Here is a 21,982-nt window from a genome sequence, read left to right as displayed (position 1 = left end):
TAGTCCTGGTGTGTCTAGGCACAGCAACATATGCTAAGACTGAGTTTTGTCGTGTACTTAAAATGTCGTTATTTTAAGTGCCCAGTAGCACAAACTACTAAATTTGTGTGTGGTCCTATGCAAACAACAAATCTGGCCACACACAGTGAAAACCAAGCTTCTAAAACTTCAAAAATCAGCTGAAGGAATTCTCTCCTCAAGAGCCATAGATCCCAGATAGTAGCCACTAGTGAACCCCACAGCCACTTTCAAAACTATAAAAGGCTTCATGTAAAGCCAAAATAAAGCTCTAAAAGTGGCTGCAGGAGATCACTAGGAGTGGCCGCTCTTCTGGATTCACTGCTTTTGAGAAGTAAATCCCTGCAGCTGCTTTTAAAAGCTTTGAAAGTTTCGTTTCAATTATCAAAGCCAATAAAGCTTCAAAAACAGCCATAGGGATTTGTTCCTCAGAGGAGCAAACCCCAAAAGGCAGTGATGAATAGTGTGATGGGTTCTGTGGCTCTTAAAGTATGTACAGATTCCTGTAAGTCCTGCACTTGTAATTACAGCTTCATGTTGTGCAGCAATTGTTACACCCAGACAGTTCATTAAGGCTTATATGGCAAGTTCATTACTGATTTCCCATTCTTTTTAACAGTTTTATGTCTGCTTCCTTTTTGTTTTCTTACACCTGTATAAACTATTACGTGAGCATCCCTCACAACATCTTCTGGCTTTCCATCTCAGGTGGTGGTAAGCCGTCTCACAAAACATTGCACATACGCTTTCCCCAACTGCATCACATAATGCCGTCATCACATCATCACATCATGGTAACTATAACATGCAAAATAATTCATTTCCCTGAGAACTTAAAAGGGCACTAATTAAAATACAAGAGTGAAGCTTGACAATAAGTCAATGAAGAACTTTGCCTGCAATTGCAATATAAAAAGGCTTCCATTAATTCAATGAATACAAACACAAATAGCATTTCAGAACTAACCGCATGACTTAAAAACCTAACTGTACCGACTTCTAAGGAGATTTTGGTCTTCTCTTTACAACTATGAGAAGTAAATGCCTAAAAATTTTACAACTTTAACCAGTGATGTAAGCATAGGTCTAAAAGAAACAGATGATTTATGCCCCTAAACGATTTGAGCTTAGTATCTTAAGACACTGATAGCTCTGAAAATTTACCAAAATTATGTTGAGAAAGACACATTTAGGTAGTAGAACATATATATTAATCAAATATGTCATAGAAAATACACTCAGAGCATAGTTACTAACCTTAAAACATCACTAATCTTGAGTAGTTATCTTTGTCTACTAAAGTTTTTAACTTCTATTTTCAAATGGCATAATAAATAAAAACACCTTTTTGCCAGGATAAATAAATACACCTTTTTGAAAAACATGCTGTAAGAAAATCACTATGAGCTTAAATAGATGCAGGTATAAGAACTGTGTAACTGGTTTGTATGGGGAAAGAAAATCTTGACAGATAACTTCAACATTCTGTTAAATGTTATTCACAGGTGTCCTCTGTGACCTGTACTACTTACTTTACCTCTCTGTTTCAATCTTCTCATGTGTAAAACATGAAGGAGAATTGTGAGAAATAATTAATGTTTGCAAAGAGCTTTGAGATCCTTGGATATAAAAAACAGGGGGAAAGCATGAAGTATAAAAGTAACAGTATACTATTTTTTCCCAACTTGAGATAACTAAGTTACTTTTATCACAAAAACCTTGAAAGTTTAGTAATACAAGATTATGTAATAAAACACTTAAAAAACAATCTTAAGTGCTAAGAATATTCTGTTACACAGAATCACGTAACTCCAAAGGAAACACTATCAAAAGGAAAGGACACATTTCTCACCCATTTCAAGTATGCGTTTATGTAGAGGTATAGCAGCAAGAAAGGGTTCATCTTTACAGGACTGTATCTGGGTTCCAACCAAGTCAGAGTTGGTAGCCATAATTCGGGCACTTTCTTCATTAAGATTAACGCCAGCCATAGAGGCAACATCATTGATGTCATCATCATCTCTACAGTGAAAAAAAAAAAAAACAAATAAAAATAATTCTGCTTGTGATATATTCATTTTGTATATTATCTGCTTCCCTGAAAGTAATCAGCATGCAACATGCTTGGTGGCTAGGCCAACTTGAAGCACAACCACTAGGGTCTCCATTTTCATAGAATATATTCCAGATTCACAAATAGCCAAGTATTTCTTTGATCACACTAGGAAAACTTTAGAAGCAGGACCACTTGTCTGTAACAGGTGGTGTGACAAAAGTGTCTTTTCTTCATCTGCGAGTCAGTGATATCAATGACACCAGGATGGCCAGGGAACTAAAAGCAACAATCCCCACTAAAGGCAGACCATTTGGTTATTCTCTTTATGCTGAAAAGTAGGAGCAAAATGATTAAATACATAAAACCCCCACAGACATTAAAAGCAAAATCATGAATTTGGAATCCTGCACAGTTTCATACGTTCCTATCAAAACGGGCACCAAAGCATTTTCAGCAATAGTCAGGAAAGATTCTTTGACCACGATGAGTACATAGCTAAGTCTGGGTTCCAAACGTAGTTTGAATATGTGCTGGTATTTTCTCTGGCAACACACAAAAATAAGTTGAACATGTCAACCAGTTTTAGAAAAATGAGCTGCATTTGGGAAGATGACAGCAACACTTCCCAGGCCACTGCTTGCCCTGTAATACCCTTCCCAACAGCTCGAGCAAGTACTGACTAAAAAAATTTGAATTTCCATACCTGTATCTCCCCCAAGCATTTTTTTTACCTCCTACCTCTATGAGGTATGACTCATAACTGTGGAAACAACCATCTGTTTTTAGCACATTCATTACTGGCACAAACACTGTATTTCAGAATATTCTAGGAACAATTACACAACCTTTGAGTGTGTATATATATATATATGGAAAACATCCACATACATCTAAGTCTGGATTCCTACTACTGCATAAAGCAAACAAACAAAAGCTTAATGTAGAAGATTTTTTTTTAAATTTAATTATTACATAGATGTCATCCTAGGCCCCCTAGAAAACTTTGTCACTTTTAAGAAGTTTAAGGCCTACAGTAAACACCAAAAGCTACAAGTAAGGTCTGAGAAGAAAAGGAGAGAAATCTAGAAATCCATAATCTAGGTTTTCCCTGTCCTCCTATACTCTCCTTGATATCTGCACTACAGCAGCCAATTTTGGTGGACAACTTCTATGGTTTGTTAGATATTGATTTTGTTTTCTTTGCAGGAAGAAATATAAGAAGGGATTTTTGTTTGTATAAAACTGGAGAAACGTGCTCAACACTTAAGAAAACGGAAAATTTTACTGATTGTCAGAAAAATGCTACACAAATGAGCTTTTATTATTTTCCACAAGTGCTAAGCACTTGATTTCTTCACTTAGAATTAAGTTCCAGAGGATAGTGTCACAAAAGTGATCTCCTGCCTTGATGGTTTTCATAGTGGGCCTAGAGGACTTTCGTTTTTACATTTCACATTACATATGTGATACTGGCAGGAGGGTGACAGGAGCTGCCATGAAGAAGCTGGGCTCCCACACGTTCACCGCACAGCTGAGCGACTAGTCCTTGGCCTTGTCCAACCAGCATGAAACTGGCCCCCGGTACCGCAACTGGGAAACATACTCGGCCACGTAGCAACTAACAGTGACTTACAATATTTAGTGATGAGTTCCAAAGATTCTAACTACAAAAGGAAAGCAGCAAGAAGAGAAAAACCTAAGATTTTAGGGAGTTAAAAACCTTAACGCCTGAAATGGAATGAGCGCCACCCAACGTAATCTACCCAGGGCTCACCAGGCCCAAATCCAGCAGGCCTTTTAAACCACAGCAAAACCAAATTCATATAAAGGTAGTTACCGTTAACACAAACTCAAAACTATGTAAGATGGCGGAAGGTACTGGAAAAAAAGACTTCACCACTGTGGGTGTGAAGGCCCTGCAAGGTCGGGCAGTGCCTGGCTGCCGCTGCCTCCTGAGGGGCCCAGCACACAGGCTTAAAGGGTCTTGCTAAAATATTAACTGAGCAAGATACTCGAATGCTTTCTCTATATGCAGCCCCCATGATCTCGCCTGCTTTAGCAAGCACTTCTCACACAGTAACACACAATCTGGCTAGCAGTAATACAGTCTCAATCCCAGTATTCCCAGATCAGGTTGCCAGGACTGAGGTACTTTCATCTCCCTCAAACAATCATCCATACAGAAATCGAGAGAGCACTCTTGACTTCACAAACATGTTTTTTAAGAGTTTATACTAACCTCCACTTCTACTTAATAGCTAATAGCTTAATAGAAAGTAGAATCAATATTTTACCTTCCTTCTGCTTAGCATCTTAAGTTATTCCAACTTTTATTTGGAGTAAAGATCTGTGACCACATTATAATTAAAAAAATAGTTTTAAATGAACACAGACAATTAATCTGGGCACAAACCAGGATTCTAATGAAATTATCAACATCAATACAACAGCATTTACAAAGACGAACACTGTAACTCCAGGACAGAATCATTTCCTTCTGTCTTACACTGGCAATCCACTACCTGTGAGTACATCTTTTTTTTTTTTAATGTTACATGGAAGACTGGTAGGAAATGTTTAACCATAGTTGGGACTACAATTTTTCCAGTCCAATGGGAAAAACTCTATCAATATATTGTTTTTGACTTTGAGGAACTTAATCACAAAAAAGAGCTTGGGTTTGGATACTGAAACACACACACAAACCTTTATACATAAAGAGGGCTGGCATTCTTGCCAAACAATTTCCTATAAAAGTCAACTTTTAATTCCAGATGATTGAATTTTCAGAAGTCATTCTGTGGAACAAAGATGCCATCCAGTGGTCATCTAGATTGATGATTACTGTCTATCTTTCCCTTTTCATCCCAGCAGAGTATTTAACAATTTCATGTTTCTTGGCCTATATTATTGTGCTCATACTAATTATACTGTTTCAGTAATTATTTCAGTTTTTTACTGAAATGAGTTGAGTTTTATGGGATAAATCCAACATTCCAACATGCATGCTGTTTTTAAGATGACAGCATGGGTTCTCAAACTCTTTCCAAATGCAATCTGCATCTTAAAGCAGTCTAAAAGTTCAATTCTTCCTCCTATACTCAACCTTTTGTAACACCTCTCTCTCTCTCCTCTTCATTAAAAACACTTGTGCAACTACAGAAAACAAACAAAAATAAAACCTCAAACCAACTTACTTGAAAATAAGAAAGAAAACCCAAACTATTTGCACAGTTGCCTGTAACATGCTTCAGAGATTTTGTTTAAACTAAGACAAGCCATTATAAAACTATAGTTATAAATCTTAACTGCACAATTGCATATTGCTTTTTCCTCACGCACTTTGTAAGATTTGAGCCAATGTTGTCCAAATCTGCAATACTGAACTTATTCCAAATAAGCTATAAGAATATACAATGCAACTGAGACAACACTATACTATTGATTCCATTCTCTCTCTCAAAAGTTAAAACATAAGGGCAAAGTCCCTACACGTATGCAAGACTGAGCAAGTCTACAAATTCCATGGACCACAAGATCTGAGATCAACAATAACACACCGGATATAAACGGTGGCTTGAAATTACAGTAACAGCCACTATTATATTACATTTTGTAATAGCAGAAATTGTATTCACACAGATTTATTATAATGCTTATTCTGACCTTCAAGCTTTAATTTGAAATTTTTCCCTATACTGCTTTGTCATACAATTCCTTCACTGTCTACGTTGGATCTTCCCACTGATGAGCAAAAGAGATGACAGAGCATATCACATTTGTGGTCAGCACTTTATTTTGAAAAATATGGAAAAAAATACATGGTCATCTTATAGCTTTAAGTATTTATTTGGAAGAACACAAAAAACCTTAAAGCTTAAGGTTTTATGTCATATCCTTTTGAGATTAAAACTTTGAAGCTATCCATTTAACACCTACATTAACCTTCTCTCTCTCCTTAAAGACAGGCTACTTTGCACATAATTAGATACAACATCATTCATTTTGAGGCATATTGCTCTATGTTATTAAACTTTTATTTTAAACAATAAAAATAATAGGCAAGAGATTCTTTTGGCAAGGCAAAAGAGGTCTGAAAACAAATTTTATTTCCACGTAAACTCTACTTCAGCATTTTGCCAGTCAGCAGCATAGAATACGAATACCAAGATAAGCTTCTAATGATTCCAGTCACTTCATCGAACTGATTCTGAAAAAAAAACCCCATCACATTGGCTGCATAAAACCTGATACTGCAGGTTCCAAGAGGTTACATGTAACTTTGAAATACTGTTACAGAAAAAGAAAGGTTGCCGTGAAAAGAAAGGAGCATCTGGCTAGCTGTCACACTGGTACACAAACATATCATCATCACACACACACTATGGGAATGGTTCCATGTACTTCTTGCTTCATTTTACGTGCAATGCCACTGAACCTTACTCAATACAGTTAGGAAGTGGTAGGATAATACAGGAGTAAAAACATGTATCTTCTATCCTTTACATATGTAGAACTGGACAAGACCCTGACCTAACCAAATCAGCGCTGAGTCAGAAGTTGGACTAATCAAGCTCCCAAGGTCCCTTCCAACTGCAATTATTCTGACTCAGTATCGGGGGGGGAACAAATGTTTCCACTAGTTCTTTATATTGGCCGCAATCTGAACTATGGGCATCACTTTGAGTCTGCTACTTTGAGCGTCATCAATGGTGGATTATGTTAGTGGGAGCTCTGAGACTGCCAAACTAGATGATGATGTACACAGCAGCTGTAGCCAAATACACACACCCCTAGCACACTTCAGTGGGCCTTCTGCTCCATCTCTCCCAACTACAGAAACCTCTAGCCTGACTATTATGGTACAAATCTAAGTCTGGATCTCTACTGTAAAACAAACAAACAAATTAGAAAAAATGGAATTAAAATTTCCATTCTGAGGTATTAACACAGTTGGAAAGTCAACTAAATGGAGTCGTCTATAGTTGCCTCTGAAAAATTTAGCAACAATATATTTTAATACCAAAAAAGGTGGCATAAAATTTCATGAATACAACAACTTCACATTGCAGAAGTCTTGGGTCGAAAACTCTGCATCATAGAAGAGCTGCTATAACATCCAGTGAACTCATGTAAGCACTCTTACAGTTCATTAATAAATGCTGACATTAAAGGCTAAGCTGTAATTTGCAAAATTCCTAATTGCTATGTCTTTTATGTTAATTCCTTCCTGTATCTCCCACAGTCCAGAACAGAAGAAACTGAAAACAACGAAGTTCACATTTCCATTTCTAGTGACCGACACTTTGCTCACAAGAGTGAAAAGCTCAAGTAAGTTATTTTAAAGAAAGCAGAATATAAAATAATGAAACAAATATACAATAATAAAACACTAAGGGCAAAATAAATTTATACATAACACAACTATTTTTCAAAATTCTTGCTTTGCTTTAGATGCCAGTTTGCCTTCTGGCTATAAACACATTCTTCACACACGCTGGGAATGTTGAGGAAAACTAGTCAGCATTCAGAGGATTAATACAGATTTCCAGTGCTGTGCCTTCAGGCTTAATAGTCAGACATCTATTTGTCCTCAGGAGAGGTTAGGGGTTGAAATGTAAATATGCAAACAACTGAATTCTTTGTTAAGATATCAAGAAAAAGCTTGATCTTTGCTGCTGTTTAATAAATCCTTGCAATTTTATGGACTTATTTAAATGCAGCTTTGTGTCTTACTATTTTGAAGAAGAAAACAATGCAAGGAAACAAACACATTCATTCTGACTAAAATTTGTTCTCTAGAGGAAAAATGACATACACCCTTGACAGCTTATTTACCAAACTCACTAAAGATTTATTGATTTATCAATCAGTGCCTTGAGCATTTGCTTCTCCCCAAGGGAAAATTAACAATTCCAGCTAACCTAATATATTCTATGTATAAACTAAGTGAATGCAAGAATCAATCCTGGCACAGTTTACAACATCCAGTTAAAAAAATGCTGTCCCTTTTGGTGTATGTAAAATTGAAAGCTATACTAACGAAGAATAAATGCTCATGTTGCTTACAAACATAAAAAATACTTATTAAGACAGCACAATTGAACCCAACAGACGTTTTAAATCATTTAAATACTCAGTAGGAGGCAAAAGCATTGGAAAATAAAAAATTGAATGATTTTGCTTTTAGATTAATACTAAGTACTACCACTATTAGTTGCAATACTGACATGCCTCAAAGCAGAGATATTTCTAAGAGCTGCAAATTCTTTTTTACCTCACCTGCAAAAGCATAAGCTTGAAAATTAATTATTGGTTTGATGACGTCAGAGCAACATAAGAATTCCAGAAGACGAAAATGAAAATCTATGAATATTTTGTCATTTAACAAAGAAAGAAAATCTTTAAACACAAATGTGCTTTCACCAGTGGAAAAAAAATAAAAACAATGGTAACGAAAGCAAAAACCATAGGATTAGTTTGTTACTACAAACAGTAAAAATATCTAAAATACATAAAGAATAAAAGTTTGTAGCACAAAAGAACTGGTATAGCAGCTCAATGCATCAATGCTATTGTGTTGAACCTTTGCAGCACCTGATTACTACAGGGACCCACAGAATGCCTCAACCTCTGCTACCTAAGTAAGCACATGAAGAATAAATACAGCAATGTCTTCTCTTTAAAACCAAGAACAATAATCATACACACACACAGAGAGGAAAACCCCAAAACCCACTACCAAAACCATACAGTGTTTTCTCTGTGCTGATAAGGGGACAGCTGCAGCAGCCTATCAACAGGATGCCTTGTTGTCATAATTAGTATCCTCTCAGCAAGACACATTCCATATGAATATTAGAATCCAATACATAAAACCAACTATGCGGTTTTTTTAAACCTCATACACATAATTCCATTTACTGTAAGTTTTATTGTAATCCACAGAATTGAAGGCTTTACTAAACATTAAAAAGAGCATTTAGAGAAAAATCCTCAAGACATGTGATGACCCCCTCCCTTTTTTTTAAAATAGGACGAAGTAAGAAAATTGTCACCCAATCACAGTAAGAAAAGGCAGGAATTATTGTAAAACAGTGCCCTCTGGTGTTAAGCCAATTCTAAATTCTATTTTATATTTAAGATCCCTCCCAACCACCCCCCTGCATTTTTTTTTTTATTATTTTTTATTTTTTTACCTGAAAGAACCACCTCCAGGGTCATTCAGCTTGTTTTTCTGATTTGCAGAGACCTGAACACCAAAGCCCCCAGGACTTTTGCTGGCTTGTATTGTTGGTGCCTTCCCTACTGTGCCTGAAAAACACCAAGCAATGTTATTATGAGCTGTCTTAGACAATTTACATCAAAGAACCTTCTGTCCAGGAACTAAATTTAACTGTCTGTAAATTGCAAACAAAGGAAGTTATTATTTTTAAAGATTACACTGCTGAAGAAGAGCAATTTAAATACAAAATTTATTTTAACATTACATTTTGTTCAATATTTACAGAATACTGAAGATTCCAAAACTGAAAAACACTGGCCATAGCTGGTTATAATACACCAAATGGCTATTAGTGTGTTTGCAATTGCCAGTAAACCACTCTTCTAGATAATCTGCAGAGAATAAAGAATAATAATTTGAAATGTTCTTAATACAGATGCTTTAAGTCACAGTCACTCAGGGTATTAACTATGCATTTCACATTATATAGTTGTTCTTTGCTGCAGTGAAAAACGTGTATTTTTAGAGTTTAAAACATTATTCTGAATATTTCTAAATGTTTTATATTTTACGTAAAAGAAAAATCACTATTGTAAAATTTGACAAAACTCCCCTCATAAAGACTGTCTTCTATTTTCTTATTTTGAAATTGATGATTTAATTCGTACCTGTATCTAGACTTCACAGGTTTATAGGAGGAAGTAAAACAGGGCTTTCTAAATGAGCTTAAGTGTGGTGGACATCCACCTTCTTCTGACAGTAAATTGAAAAATGGCTATTAATTAGTCTCTGACATTGGGAAAAATCTTACCAAAAATAATTACAAATTTATGTTACGAATTAGTAAATCACCAGACTTGTATTATCATTATTATTACTATTATTATAAACATATCAGTATGCAACTGAAAAAGCATTGACAAATGAAAATTTTGGAGTAAAACCTCCTTTACTGCTTAAACACATTTACTTGGGTTATATTTTGTGTTTCCTTAAATCCCACCTGTGTTTTGGCATGTGAAAATAATTAATTTGTAGGTCTACTTGACTTCAAAGATCTCACCTTTTTCTTACACATCACTCGATTTTATTGACCATTACACACATATAGTGTTTGAGACTGAGAAGCACATTAAAGTTATTTCTGCACATCTATGACTCAACTGCATATAAATGGCATGGTATGAACCTTAGCAGAGTTACATTATTTTTCTTTCATGAATTATAAAAACCTGAAACACAACTATCCCAACAAATCCTTTTAAGAACACTTTTTGGATGAAACAAAGCTTTAGCTTTGAATGAGTTAAAGCTAAATTAATTTGACAGTGTTCATTCAGTTCTTTAATCTGTATGAATAAACTGTTGTGTGGACTCTCAACATTAGCAAATACAAAACAAGATTTAGGACTTCAGCCTCCAAGCCTGGGGAACAAAAATACTTTTGTCATCAGAATATTCAAGGTCCATGAGGTCTCACAGATAGCATTAGTTCATGGACCAGACAATTTATGTATTTCAGATGAACTAATTGAAAGGTTTTCTACTAAGTGAACTGAAAGGAAAGAAATAATACAATAAAAATTAGCAGATCTCTGTTTTCTACAATTAACATCTGGGAGACTAAAAATCTGTTAACCCTGAAAATCACTACAATGGCAAAATTAAGGTAGCAGTGGCACTCTTTCAGAATTAACATTATATTCCTTTAGAACTAGTATCATTGGGGTTTTTTTCCTACAGATGTTAACTTTGGACCAAAAAAAAACCCCAAACCCCATAAACAAAAAAACCCAGAACACAAAAAAAACCCAAAAATAAACCGAAAAGGTACAGCAACAGAAAAGTTAACTTCTTGGTCTAAGGAAAACAGTATGTCTACACTGGATATAGAAAAATTAAGTCTCACTTTCTTTCACCCCATATATATGTAATTCTACTCAAATGGATCTGGCAAAGTAAATAGAAGTTTTGGGGTGACATACAAGTTTTCTGGTTTAAAACACAATTATGCATGGTTAAGCAGTTAAGACACAAAATAAGGCTAAAACATCAATTTCTATTATGAGGTAGGGCATATTTTAAAAATTAAAATCACCTGTGGGCCTAGATATTTCATGGGATTGGTAATGACATACAGAGTCTTTCACCACTGGGTCCTTGTTTCAAATTTTAAGTAGCATCATCTAGAGAAGCCCAGATTTAGGAGCTTATAGTTTCCTAGCTGTGTTTCTGCACAGGTTAAATAGTTGCAATGAATACTCTGCCTAATTATTTTATTCTTTGGCTCAATTCCCCCATCCATAAGATGCAATTCACTTAATCATTATACTGATAAGTGCTTTGATAAAGAAGTATGAATTTTTTGTGCAATAACTATACTGTTACTTTCCCTGGTATGGAAATAATTTTATTAATATAAAAGTCCTTAAAGCCTGCCAACTTATCTGTACTTCTGTTTTTTAAAAGTATTATAGTCTGTTCACACAGATGCATTAATATTAATGTAAAGACACATTACGGTAGGAGATTCACTCTTATCTAAGAAGGAAAATGGACCATTTGTGGAAATTAGTTCAGTTCTGGAGCAACTATCCTCAAAAAGTCAGTCTCCTCAAAAGTATACTACTGCAGTTTTCTATATAGACCATGTCCTATGCCAGTATCTTACCACCTTCTACAGGAATACCTAGGCCAGTAAAAAATATCATTACACTGGTTTACAGCAGAAGGTTTTAACAATATATCAAGATCAAAACAAACTGGTATCTGACAGAATGCCATAGCGGCATTTCTTCCAGCTGCAAGCACACAGGCGTTTGCTTTGTCTGCGTAATTAAAACAATATAGTGGTGGGCTTAAACAAGCCTGTAAATAAGAATAAGCCCACTTGAAAGCAGGGCTTTGCATGAATTGGCCTTTATGAACCATTGTCTGTCTTAAGCTGAATTGTGAGTTAAATTGTATTTCATTGGCTGATCCATGGCTACCATGAACAAATTCATATTCTGAATCCATTATGTAGAAGACAGATGCCAGTATCATGCAAATTCTTAGCACACTGTTGACATTCACAACTTAAGATACTGGACAAGCAAAGAAATGAAATCAGCCTTCAGTCTCAGACACATTAGTCAGAACTTAAAGTTCATGCTACAAGATGCTGATTACCTTTCCTGTTCATAAACTCAGGACATGAGTATCAGTGCTATCAAACATATACCTTTTATGACAAGTAAATGCATTTCTTCCTAACTTGGAAGATCAGCCTACAGGATTACAGTGACAGCTTGGTCTCCATGTCCATTCAACCTTTGGATTCTCTGAAGACAACAGGGCAAGCAGAATATCTGCTGCTATTAACTGTGATCACTGGGGGCTTTGATGCTCTTTTCCCAAGGAGAACAGAAAAGATCAAGCAATAAAGTCAAACAGCCAGCAACAGCTTTTATGTGCATTTAAACTAGTTTGATTTCTGATTCAATACCTAAAGATGACAAGCTCTGTATTCCATTACAAACCCTCGATCATCTAAATGCCCACATCAAAAAAGACACACATTAAAAAACAAAAGCTGAGCCTAACAGGGCTAGTGGTGGAAGGAAACAAATGGATATTTATTAGAAAGTAAGGCAGCTTCAAGAACCCTCTTAAAAACTGTGATGTATCAGTCAGACATTAATCCACCTGTGCACAGACAGATGAGAAAGCTGTGTACAAATGACACCTCTTGCTCCCATGGCTACACACAGCAAGTCAGGTTGCTGCAGTTAGTCTCTGACCTCACCAAAGAGTAAACATACTGGCAGGAAAAAGAAGAAAAGAAAGAAAAAAAAAAAGAAAAAAAAAAAGAGCATGTGTGTTGAGAAATTTCTCTAGAACTCCTACCTTGACCTCTGTAGCTGCAGTCAGTGGCTATCAAGTTCCACCTCAGGAGTAAGAGTTAAAAGTAGGACGATTAAACTGAGGCATCCTCTAGGCTTCAGGACAAAAATGAAAAAATTCTTTCTTGGCTCAGAGCTAGAGCTTAGGACAGTACAAGTCAAGTTCCTGACTTCTTTCAGAACTTCCCATGAAAAGCTGCTGAGTAAGGAGCTAAGCATGTGAGAGTTTAGTTCTAAACTTGTTTCAAAACATTTCATTGTGTTGGTCTGAAGTACCTTGAAACTGCATAGTGAAAACATGCATTCCTCAGCCAGTACGAAGTAAAAAATAAATGTCAAGCCTGCCAATGTCAACACTGTAAGCTTTTCCCATACTACGAGTTTGTAATTACAATGAAATTCATACAAAGGTAACAATCTCACTAAAACATTTAAACCCATACCTTGTGGTCTAATGGTCTGAGTTATTACCACTGGCATCCTAATCTGGGTAGTCTGGCAAGCAGGGTTTCGTTTCACAGTTTGAGCAGATGTTGACTGGATAATCTGCTATTATTAAAAAAAAGTATACTTATATTATACTCTTTATACACAAACACACACAACGTAAATACACTAATACCTGTAATTACTAATATAAGCACGTGGATCTCTAAAAGCACAACCAGCTAGTGACAAAAGTCATATTCATGTAATGCATGTGGTTGTGTGTGTGTGTATATACCTATTTTGCTGTTATGCTTTTAAAAAGTCAAATAATATTCGACACAAATGTCATATGGCACAACCTTCATCAAAAATGTGTTTCAAAGTAGTAAGGTAAATATTCAAGTTTAGACTTCTGTTTTCAGAAACTTTACTAGGAAGAAAAGCACTTCTGTAGAAAAAAATGCTGCTATAATTTTAGTGGTGTCCACCTACAACCATTAGGTTTTTCACTATGTATCTATGCTTTTTAAAGAAAAGATACACTAAAAGTAAATTCTAAAATACATGGATTCCAAAGTCAGATATACACAAGAAAGAAAACAGTGTTTTGTGGTGAGCATATACTATTCATCTTTTAAATGTTAACTGGACATCCTCAAGGTTTCACTTAGTACTAAGACAAGTTCTGAAGTCTTTACCCAATACTGAAACTGGGTTAGAAATTTAGAATTTCAATCATATACAACTCAAAAAGAATAAACCTGCAAGGGTCATATCTAGGCAACAGTGAAATGTCCCTGATTCCATGAACATACAAGGTAGGCACAGATGAACAGAAGGTTCAAAAAGACGTGTGGATACTGCGGAGCTGGAAAAAAAATAATCCATAAATAAACTCTGAAAACAAAACACAGACAAATAACTGCGAGTAAGATTACAACCACAACTCAGGCATGACAACTTCAGAAGTCATGTGCTTGCTCTTCACAGTCACAACTATGTTACTCCCATTGCGTAACATGCCTGCTGCTTCCAAGTCAGACATCTCGGTCTCACACCCCCAGGATGCAGTATTCCCTCCCAGAAGACAACACACCACACTACACACGGCTACACGAAGCAAACAGGAACCAGTGCACCTTTATTCAGCACCACTCAGCATTACTCTTACAAAAGGTGTATCTAAAACAATATTATTTAGCTGAGTAATGAATGGCCAAATCTCTGACTTCGAAGTATGCTATGGAAAAAAGGGAAGGAGAAACAGTATTTTCAAATGAGATGTAAAAGTACAGAATGAACAGGCTATGGAACAAATAGGAAATTGTTCCATCATCAGGAACCAGGGCTCCCAAATCAGAAGGAAGAGAGGTGAAAACTACAAGAGAGAGTAATGAGGGAACAAGACCTGTAATGTATTCTGGAGAAAAAAAAACAAAACAGGGCCATTCTGAAGTTATGGTATCGCATGCTGTACATCCTAAAATATTAAAAGCTGAAAATTCCTAATAAACCTGTGGATGTAGACACATTAGCAATAGCTACCTTGCAGAAATAGAAAAGAGGGAAAAAAAAGAGATTAAGGATTCAGCTTCAACTATGGACACTGAAGGAAAATGGAGCATTTACCAAGCACAGGAATGGAGCACATGGATGTCAATTTACTTGGTCAACACAGGCAGTGAATAAATAGTGACACTCAGAGGGGAAAGAACAAAGTAGCTACCATGCTTAAAATCAGGAAAGAAATAGAGGTGATAGGTGAAAATCAGGGCAAAAGTTGTAGTTCACTGCATTTTGATGCACAGGAAACATGTACACGTGTATTTTAATAAGTAAGGAGACAAAACAGCCCACAGAAAAAGAAGACTACATTGGTATGAAAAAGGAGAATGTTGCCACTTGTACAGTAATTTATTGGATGACTTTTCAGAGAGTAGTGAAGAAAATCAGCTACAGCTTAACTGGCCAGAAGCCAGGCCAAAAAAAAAAAAAGATGTGCGTGACCTGTGGATAGAACTACTATCTGCTATTACAGTAATCACCTGCGATTAGATTTTTTTCTCTCTGAAGCAAGCAAGATCTACAATTCAGAATCAAGTTCTGTTTCACCTGATTATTTTCATGTGAATGCTCTAAAAAATGAGCCACTAACGCCATTAAAGACAGGACAGTGTTTAACCATTTTAGATGACATAAAAAACGGCAATGTTTTCTTTACTACCAAATACATTCAAAAAATGTAATTTAACAAGTACTATACTAGGACTTCAACATATGCAAAAGTGCTGAAAGTGTAGAAAATGATTGAGAAATAAACTTTTCCAAGGGGCACAGATCAAAATCATCATTTTAAATCCTATGCAGAAACTGACAAGCACGTACTCTCTAAAAGGAACAACAGCACTTAACTTGGAGCAACATTTTACACTAACTTAAATTCCAGTTTCTATAGTTTTAAGACACATTTCAACACAGGTGTAATCTTCAGATCTGGAAGTGATTAAGGATGAACATTAGCACTTCGTTTCTGAAAGAGCATGTATAACCTTGTAGTAAAAACTGATGAATCAGAGGTAACGGACCCTGCATTAAAATTTATAAACTATCTAAACCATCCCTCATCAACTAAAATAACTAGAACTCTTCTATAATCCTGTTGCCTATTTTTCCAACACAATTAACATTATCATTATGTCATTAACTTGGCCTTAAAAGTGCAGACAATGAACAAGGTACTAGCAAGCTAGTCTGTGAGATGATTTGACAACCAAATTATTTCATATTTCTCACAACCTGAAAATACACACAATGAGTGTACCCCTTCTAATTTTATCTATTCATATGCTGAACCGATGCTGAATCTGAAATTATCAGTTCGTAAGCACTGATTTACTAGCCCAGATTGATACAGAAGACACAGAATTGGATGTTTTAGTGCACTGAGGTTACCGGAGACATGACTTCAGCCTTCAGAAAAGGGGAGATCTTATTGCTGTCTGCAACCACCTAATGAGAAGATCTAGCGAAGGTAGAGCCAGACTCTCTCAGGGCTGCAGAGCAGAAGGATGTGACACAATAAGCACAAGTCAGAATATGGGAAATTTCAATTTAATATAAAGAAAAACAAAAATTTACCACGAGGGTGGGCAAGCACTGGAACAGGCTGCCCAGGGAAATGGTGGAATCACCATCCCTGGGAGTGTTTAAAAAATGTGTCAATGTGGTGCTTAGGGACGTGGTTAGTGATGGACTTGGCAGTCCTGGGTTAACAGCTGGACTTGGTCTCAAAGGTCTTTTCCAACCTAAATGATTCTATGTTTCAATAATTAACACCACAAATGACCAACAAATACAGACTGAGAAAGAATTCAGGCAAAGCACATATAATGTATAAAAGCAGAAAGACTGGTAACTTCTGCTCTCTTTCTCTTACCTAAACAGAAGATAAGAAATAAAAATGAAATCGACTATTTACAAGCCATTAAAAAGAAAAGTCCTTTAAGACAATTAGATTAAAACTCACTGCTGAGGTTTTGGAGGACAAGGATTTTGCAAGTCTCAACAATTCAGATACTCCTTTACCAATGCAGATACATGAGGTCCCAATGATACGCTTCCCCTTACTTAGTAAGGGCTGCAAAATCAGCTTGACTCAATTTACATAAATCACACTTTGCAACAAAAGCATCTGATCCAAAAGCTTAAGCATAAATAAATACAGCAATAAAAATAAAAGCATATGAAATAGAAGCTTCTGCAAAGAATGGAAAATCAAAATAAATTTGGAAAATATATCCTTTACCAAGCATTTTTTCTCTCAATTAAGTTAAAAGTAGTATCGTGGAAGGAAGAAACAAGCCACTTGTAAAATGTACAAAATTCAGAATGGCTATGGTCTGATATGACATTTATCTTCACTCATGAGTAAACACTTGCTAACTCACTTGTGGCTATGCCACTTGTGATTTATCAGTCTACTCACTCCTGAAGATAAATGTCATATCAAACCTCAGCTATCATGTAATCTGGCAGCATTAACTTACAATGTTCATGCTTTTATGGGCCTAGAATTCATATTTACCATTGTTTACCATGCTGAAACAGTAGCAGTTACAACTTTTCAACAGTGCCTCAAAATTTGCATAAACAATTATTTTTCCTCCCAAATAATAATAAAAAAGGACTTTTTTAAAACTTGGCACATCATTTTTAATGTTACTACATTGTTCCAGAGTATATATTTTTAAAGAAGCAATGAAGAAAAATAAAGTCAAAAGCCACAGGATGACTTGACCTACCCGCTCCCCAATTCATTACACAGTTCTTCCTACAGTATTTCACCTGGTCTAATTCTGAATGTTTTCAGTGATGGCTTTTTCATCGCTGCCTTTGGGAGCCTGATCTGCCATCTAATCATCTGTCTTATTGTAAGGATATTTTGCCTTATATCCTGCCTAAATCCAGCTTTGCTTAATTATATCCTATTATTCGTATTTGTAGTCTCTTAGACAGCTCTGATTCATTCATCAATATACTTTGATGATCAAACCCTTAAAATATTTGTAAATATTTTTTATCCTCCCCTTTAGCCACTGTTTGACCAAGTTGCATGCATTTAATTCTTTTAAGTTTTTCTTTTAGTCTTTGCTTTCAAGCCTGTCCTTTAATTGCCGTCTTTTATTACTGGTTTCCAAACCGCATTCCTTGCCAATACCCTTCTTATATTAAGGTACAGTGCACAAAATTCTGCAAGTAAACTCCATGATAACAACCTGGAAAACTACCAGGCTGTACTTCAAATAGGCATACAATTTGTCAAGTACAGGCTTTGTTCCTGTTAATGGATCCCAGATGTCTACTGCTCAACAGCCATTTTTATTTAAATTTTATTGTACACCGAATTCCAAGTCAGTGACTAGATCTTTATTTGTTCATTAATAGAAACTACTCCTTTTATCCAAACAGCCATCTTTTTCATTTCTAAGCTGCTCTGCACACAGGACAAAAAGAAAATTATTTCCTGTGAGTCACTAAAACGTGTAAAAATGACAATCATTCAACAACAGAAAAATGATGCCAGAAGAAGCTTCAGCAGAAAATTAAAAAGGAAAGCAGAACACCCCCATATAGCTTAACGCTTATTCTGCTGTTGCATCTGGTATCCAATTTCCATTACTCCATCTCACCTTTTGGGACCCTCCAACCACTATGACAGTCTCTGGAAAAGTGTTAGTAAATGTTTTAGAAAATACTATTCTAACGTAACTTAGAAGACGGCAGAATCTCCCCTCTGGACACTGTGCACAATTTAGTGCAGCAACAACAGTCCAGATGTATTTCTATACATCTTTCCTAACCCTAGACAGACCTGCACAAATCTTTATGTTGCTTTCCATATAATTGAATTTGTTTTAATTAAGATGGATCACTTTGAATTTCTTACTGTTTCCTTATTATTTAAATTTAATAATTGGCTTCAATCTCCAGGAGTACTTTCTCCTTATGATGCAGTGTCAACACAAGATATCAAGTGCTAACTGATCTCCCTTAGAACTTCAACACATTTAATAAAGAACATCTCTCTTATTCATAGAAATTTTACCCCCTGTAACACCCAGAACAAGACAGGCAGTCTGCATATATAAGGCTATACAGAGCTCCTGCACCCTAAGAATGACAATTTGGAGAAACTCTGAACATGGCACTTGGAACAATTAAAAAAAATTGATTGCTGGATTATCTCATTAGTGTCTCATCAATAAAATATTAGCCTAAGATTATTCCCCTTTTCCCTAGCTAGAAGTAGTTATATCAGCACTATCTAGCTCTTTAGAGCATAGCTTTTTCATGGTTTTGGAACACGACTCCAGTGTTTTACAGAACAGATAAATAAAATAGTTCCCTCTTTCATCTCTGCTAACACTATATATTGTAATGCTGAAGTCTCCTTTGCACAATCTACATTGCATGCTGAACAGCATTGACAGAATTACCATGTTGCAAGATAACTCAATATAACTGGAAGAAGTATCACCACATCTGACCCTTGTGTAAAATGGAAAAGTCAAAATAAAGAAAACCGCTAACGGATTCTCCACATTTTTAAAGAAACTAGGCTACTGTAAACCGGCTGGTATGAAAGGGTCTATAGTCCAAAACAGGCTTGCCCTTCTGCAGCTGGACAGTTTGCAAAGCCAGCTGGAATTCTCTCCAGTGAGCTTCAGGCTTGGAAAATCTGGAGCTCAGCCAGTTTTCTCCATCACTGCTGGCCACCCCTAGGCAAGCCAGCTGTAATCTTCCTCTTCCGGACAAGACCCAGGCAAGATGGCCAGCAGCTCTTTGCTGTGCTCTGATTTTGGGGAGCACTAAGAAGTGAGAAGAGTGTGATCACTGTCACCACAAAAAAAAAAAGTCAATACTTACAAACAATTACTAGCAGGATATGGAGATGCTGCTGGGTTGTCTGCTTGGCACCTGAGCTGATGGCTGTTGTGGTATATGAGATTTTTTTAATGCAGTAAACTCTTACTGTCTGATGCTGCTTTTGTCTGTATAGAACTAATTTGAGGGCCATTAAGAAGTGCTTGGTTAATGTGACGTTTGGTTCTACGAAGTAATTACTGATAAATTGAAAACAAATACAGAAAGCAGTTTTGCAATAAAGCCAACAAACCATAATTTTTAACGTATTCACTTCTCCCTAAATGTTTTCTAGACAAGGCATAGTAATTAAGCTTAGTTTTGCTCTGCATTGTTTGCTACCTTTTGAAAATGTAGCAGTCATTTCAAGTAAGGTGAAAATTCAGACCTAGGCTTATGACCTCCACACAGAGAGAAAAACAACTTTTGCCCATCAGATCAATCTCTACAAGATACCACTTCAGCACTTTTCAGCTCCCTCATACTGTGTAGGTATGTTAAGTAAGACGACGTAGCAACTCTTCACGTTGTTAATCTCTGCTCAGGTTAACATCACAATTGCTTGCTTTGAGTATGCATTGACATGTGAGAGAGACACACAGAAGGTGTCTCTCATAAATCTGACTTTATCCCATTCAGAAAATATTCCACAAGAGCTATAATCGTAAGAGTAAAAATTCCTGTGGGCTTACTGACACATCAGCGTTCCTCAAAAGGTGGGGTGCAACATACCTAGTAGGCACAGGAATGTTTAAAGTCGATTGCAAAACATTGGAAAAAGCTGTGTTACTTGGCAGTAGGTTCCCCTTAAGACTGTAGCGTGAGATAAGGCTAGACATATAAGTATAAACATTCAGGGCCAGTAAAGAACCTGTCAGCCGCTGTCAGAAATCTGCTCTCCCCAGGACAAGGAGAAATTTCTACACTTATTGCCTGTAATTGCAACCAGTTCCCACTCCACTACCTTGGAAGTACCAAAACTATTGTCAATTCAGTCTTACGAAACATGGATGAATCAAAAAGAAGTCACAAAAGGTCTGAGGCACACATTTCTAATTAATACAACAGTCCAGAAAAGGTGGGGGGAACCCATCGTAGAAAAAAAAAGAATGCAAGTGGCTGAACAGAAAGCAGGTGAGTTAAGGTGCAAAATATCCAAGCATCTTGTGTGTATTGCAAAAGCCTGAGTCAGAAGTCTTAGCATCTAAGATGTTCTTAAACATTAAAACTATGCTCACTAAAGGATGGTAAAATTATAATAATTTCCTTTTAAAGTAATTTAACTACTAGAAAGTATTTGTAAGGTTCAAAAGACATGGCTCAGATGGCTCACACATTTTCAGTGTGCACAACTATTTTTAAAGCAAAAGAAATACTCTCTCTCCACACACCCTACAAATTATTTATATCGTTTATAGAGCCTATGAACAGAAGGATAGGTAACTGTAAAGTTTTACATTATTGTATGTGCTTTTCTGAATCTTGGTAATATAAATTGCTACCAACTTTATACACCTTCTGGAACTTGACAGTTTGATTTTGAAACTTTAGTCAAGTACTTGTACTCATACATACACAGAAACCACAGACAAAGGAACTTACATCTTTGCTTGAACGATGATAATGCCTGTATAAATTCAAGGCCTTGTAAAAATCCTAAATGTATTTTAATTACAACTGTAAACACACAAGCAAGATCCTATGTAACAGCAGGATAAATTCCCCACACACCCATTGAGGAAGTGGCTGTATAGTTGCCCTAACGATAGTGCCTTTGAAATGCATGAATCTAAGCATGTGATACTCTAATATGCCCAACAATGACATATTTCAGTAAATAAAGTATGGCACTATTTCTAAACAAAACATGCTAAAACAGTACAGCTAGTCTACATGATTTTACAACTATATGTAGAAGAGTTTAAAATGAGAGTTAATTTTAATGCA

General features: G+C 36.0%; 1 protein-coding gene across 3 annotated transcripts in view; it reads right to left on the bottom strand.

The window, feature by feature from the left end:
• LOC130159440 (transcription initiation factor TFIID subunit 4-like) overlaps positions 1-21,982 on the bottom strand; it is a 146,272-nt gene that overhangs the window by 98,575 nt on the left and 25,715 nt on the right. For 2 of the 3 annotated variants that reach the window (XR_008825740.1, XM_056361104.1), the window contains exons 8-10: positions 13,627-13,732; positions 9,274-9,388; positions 1,871-2,040 (exon numbers count right to left, since the gene is read on the bottom strand). Coding sequence is in view for 2 of the 3 variants with exons in the window: in XM_056361104.1 (XP_056217079.1) it covers positions 1,871-2,040; positions 9,274-9,388; positions 13,627-13,732 (391 nt within the window). In the remaining variant the exon portion in view is untranslated. The remainder of the gene's footprint in view (positions 1-1,870; positions 2,041-9,273; positions 9,389-13,626; positions 13,733-21,982) is intronic. The other variant, XM_056361105.1, reaches the window with a different exon arrangement.

This window comes from Falco biarmicus, chromosome 15 (assembly GCF_023638135.1).
Source record: "Falco biarmicus isolate bFalBia1 chromosome 15, bFalBia1.pri, whole genome shotgun sequence".
NCBI classification, from domain to species: Eukaryota; Metazoa; Chordata; class Aves; order Falconiformes; family Falconidae; genus Falco; species Falco biarmicus.
Note: the sequence above shows the minus strand (reverse complement) of the source record. Positions and strands in the feature narration are given on the sequence as shown.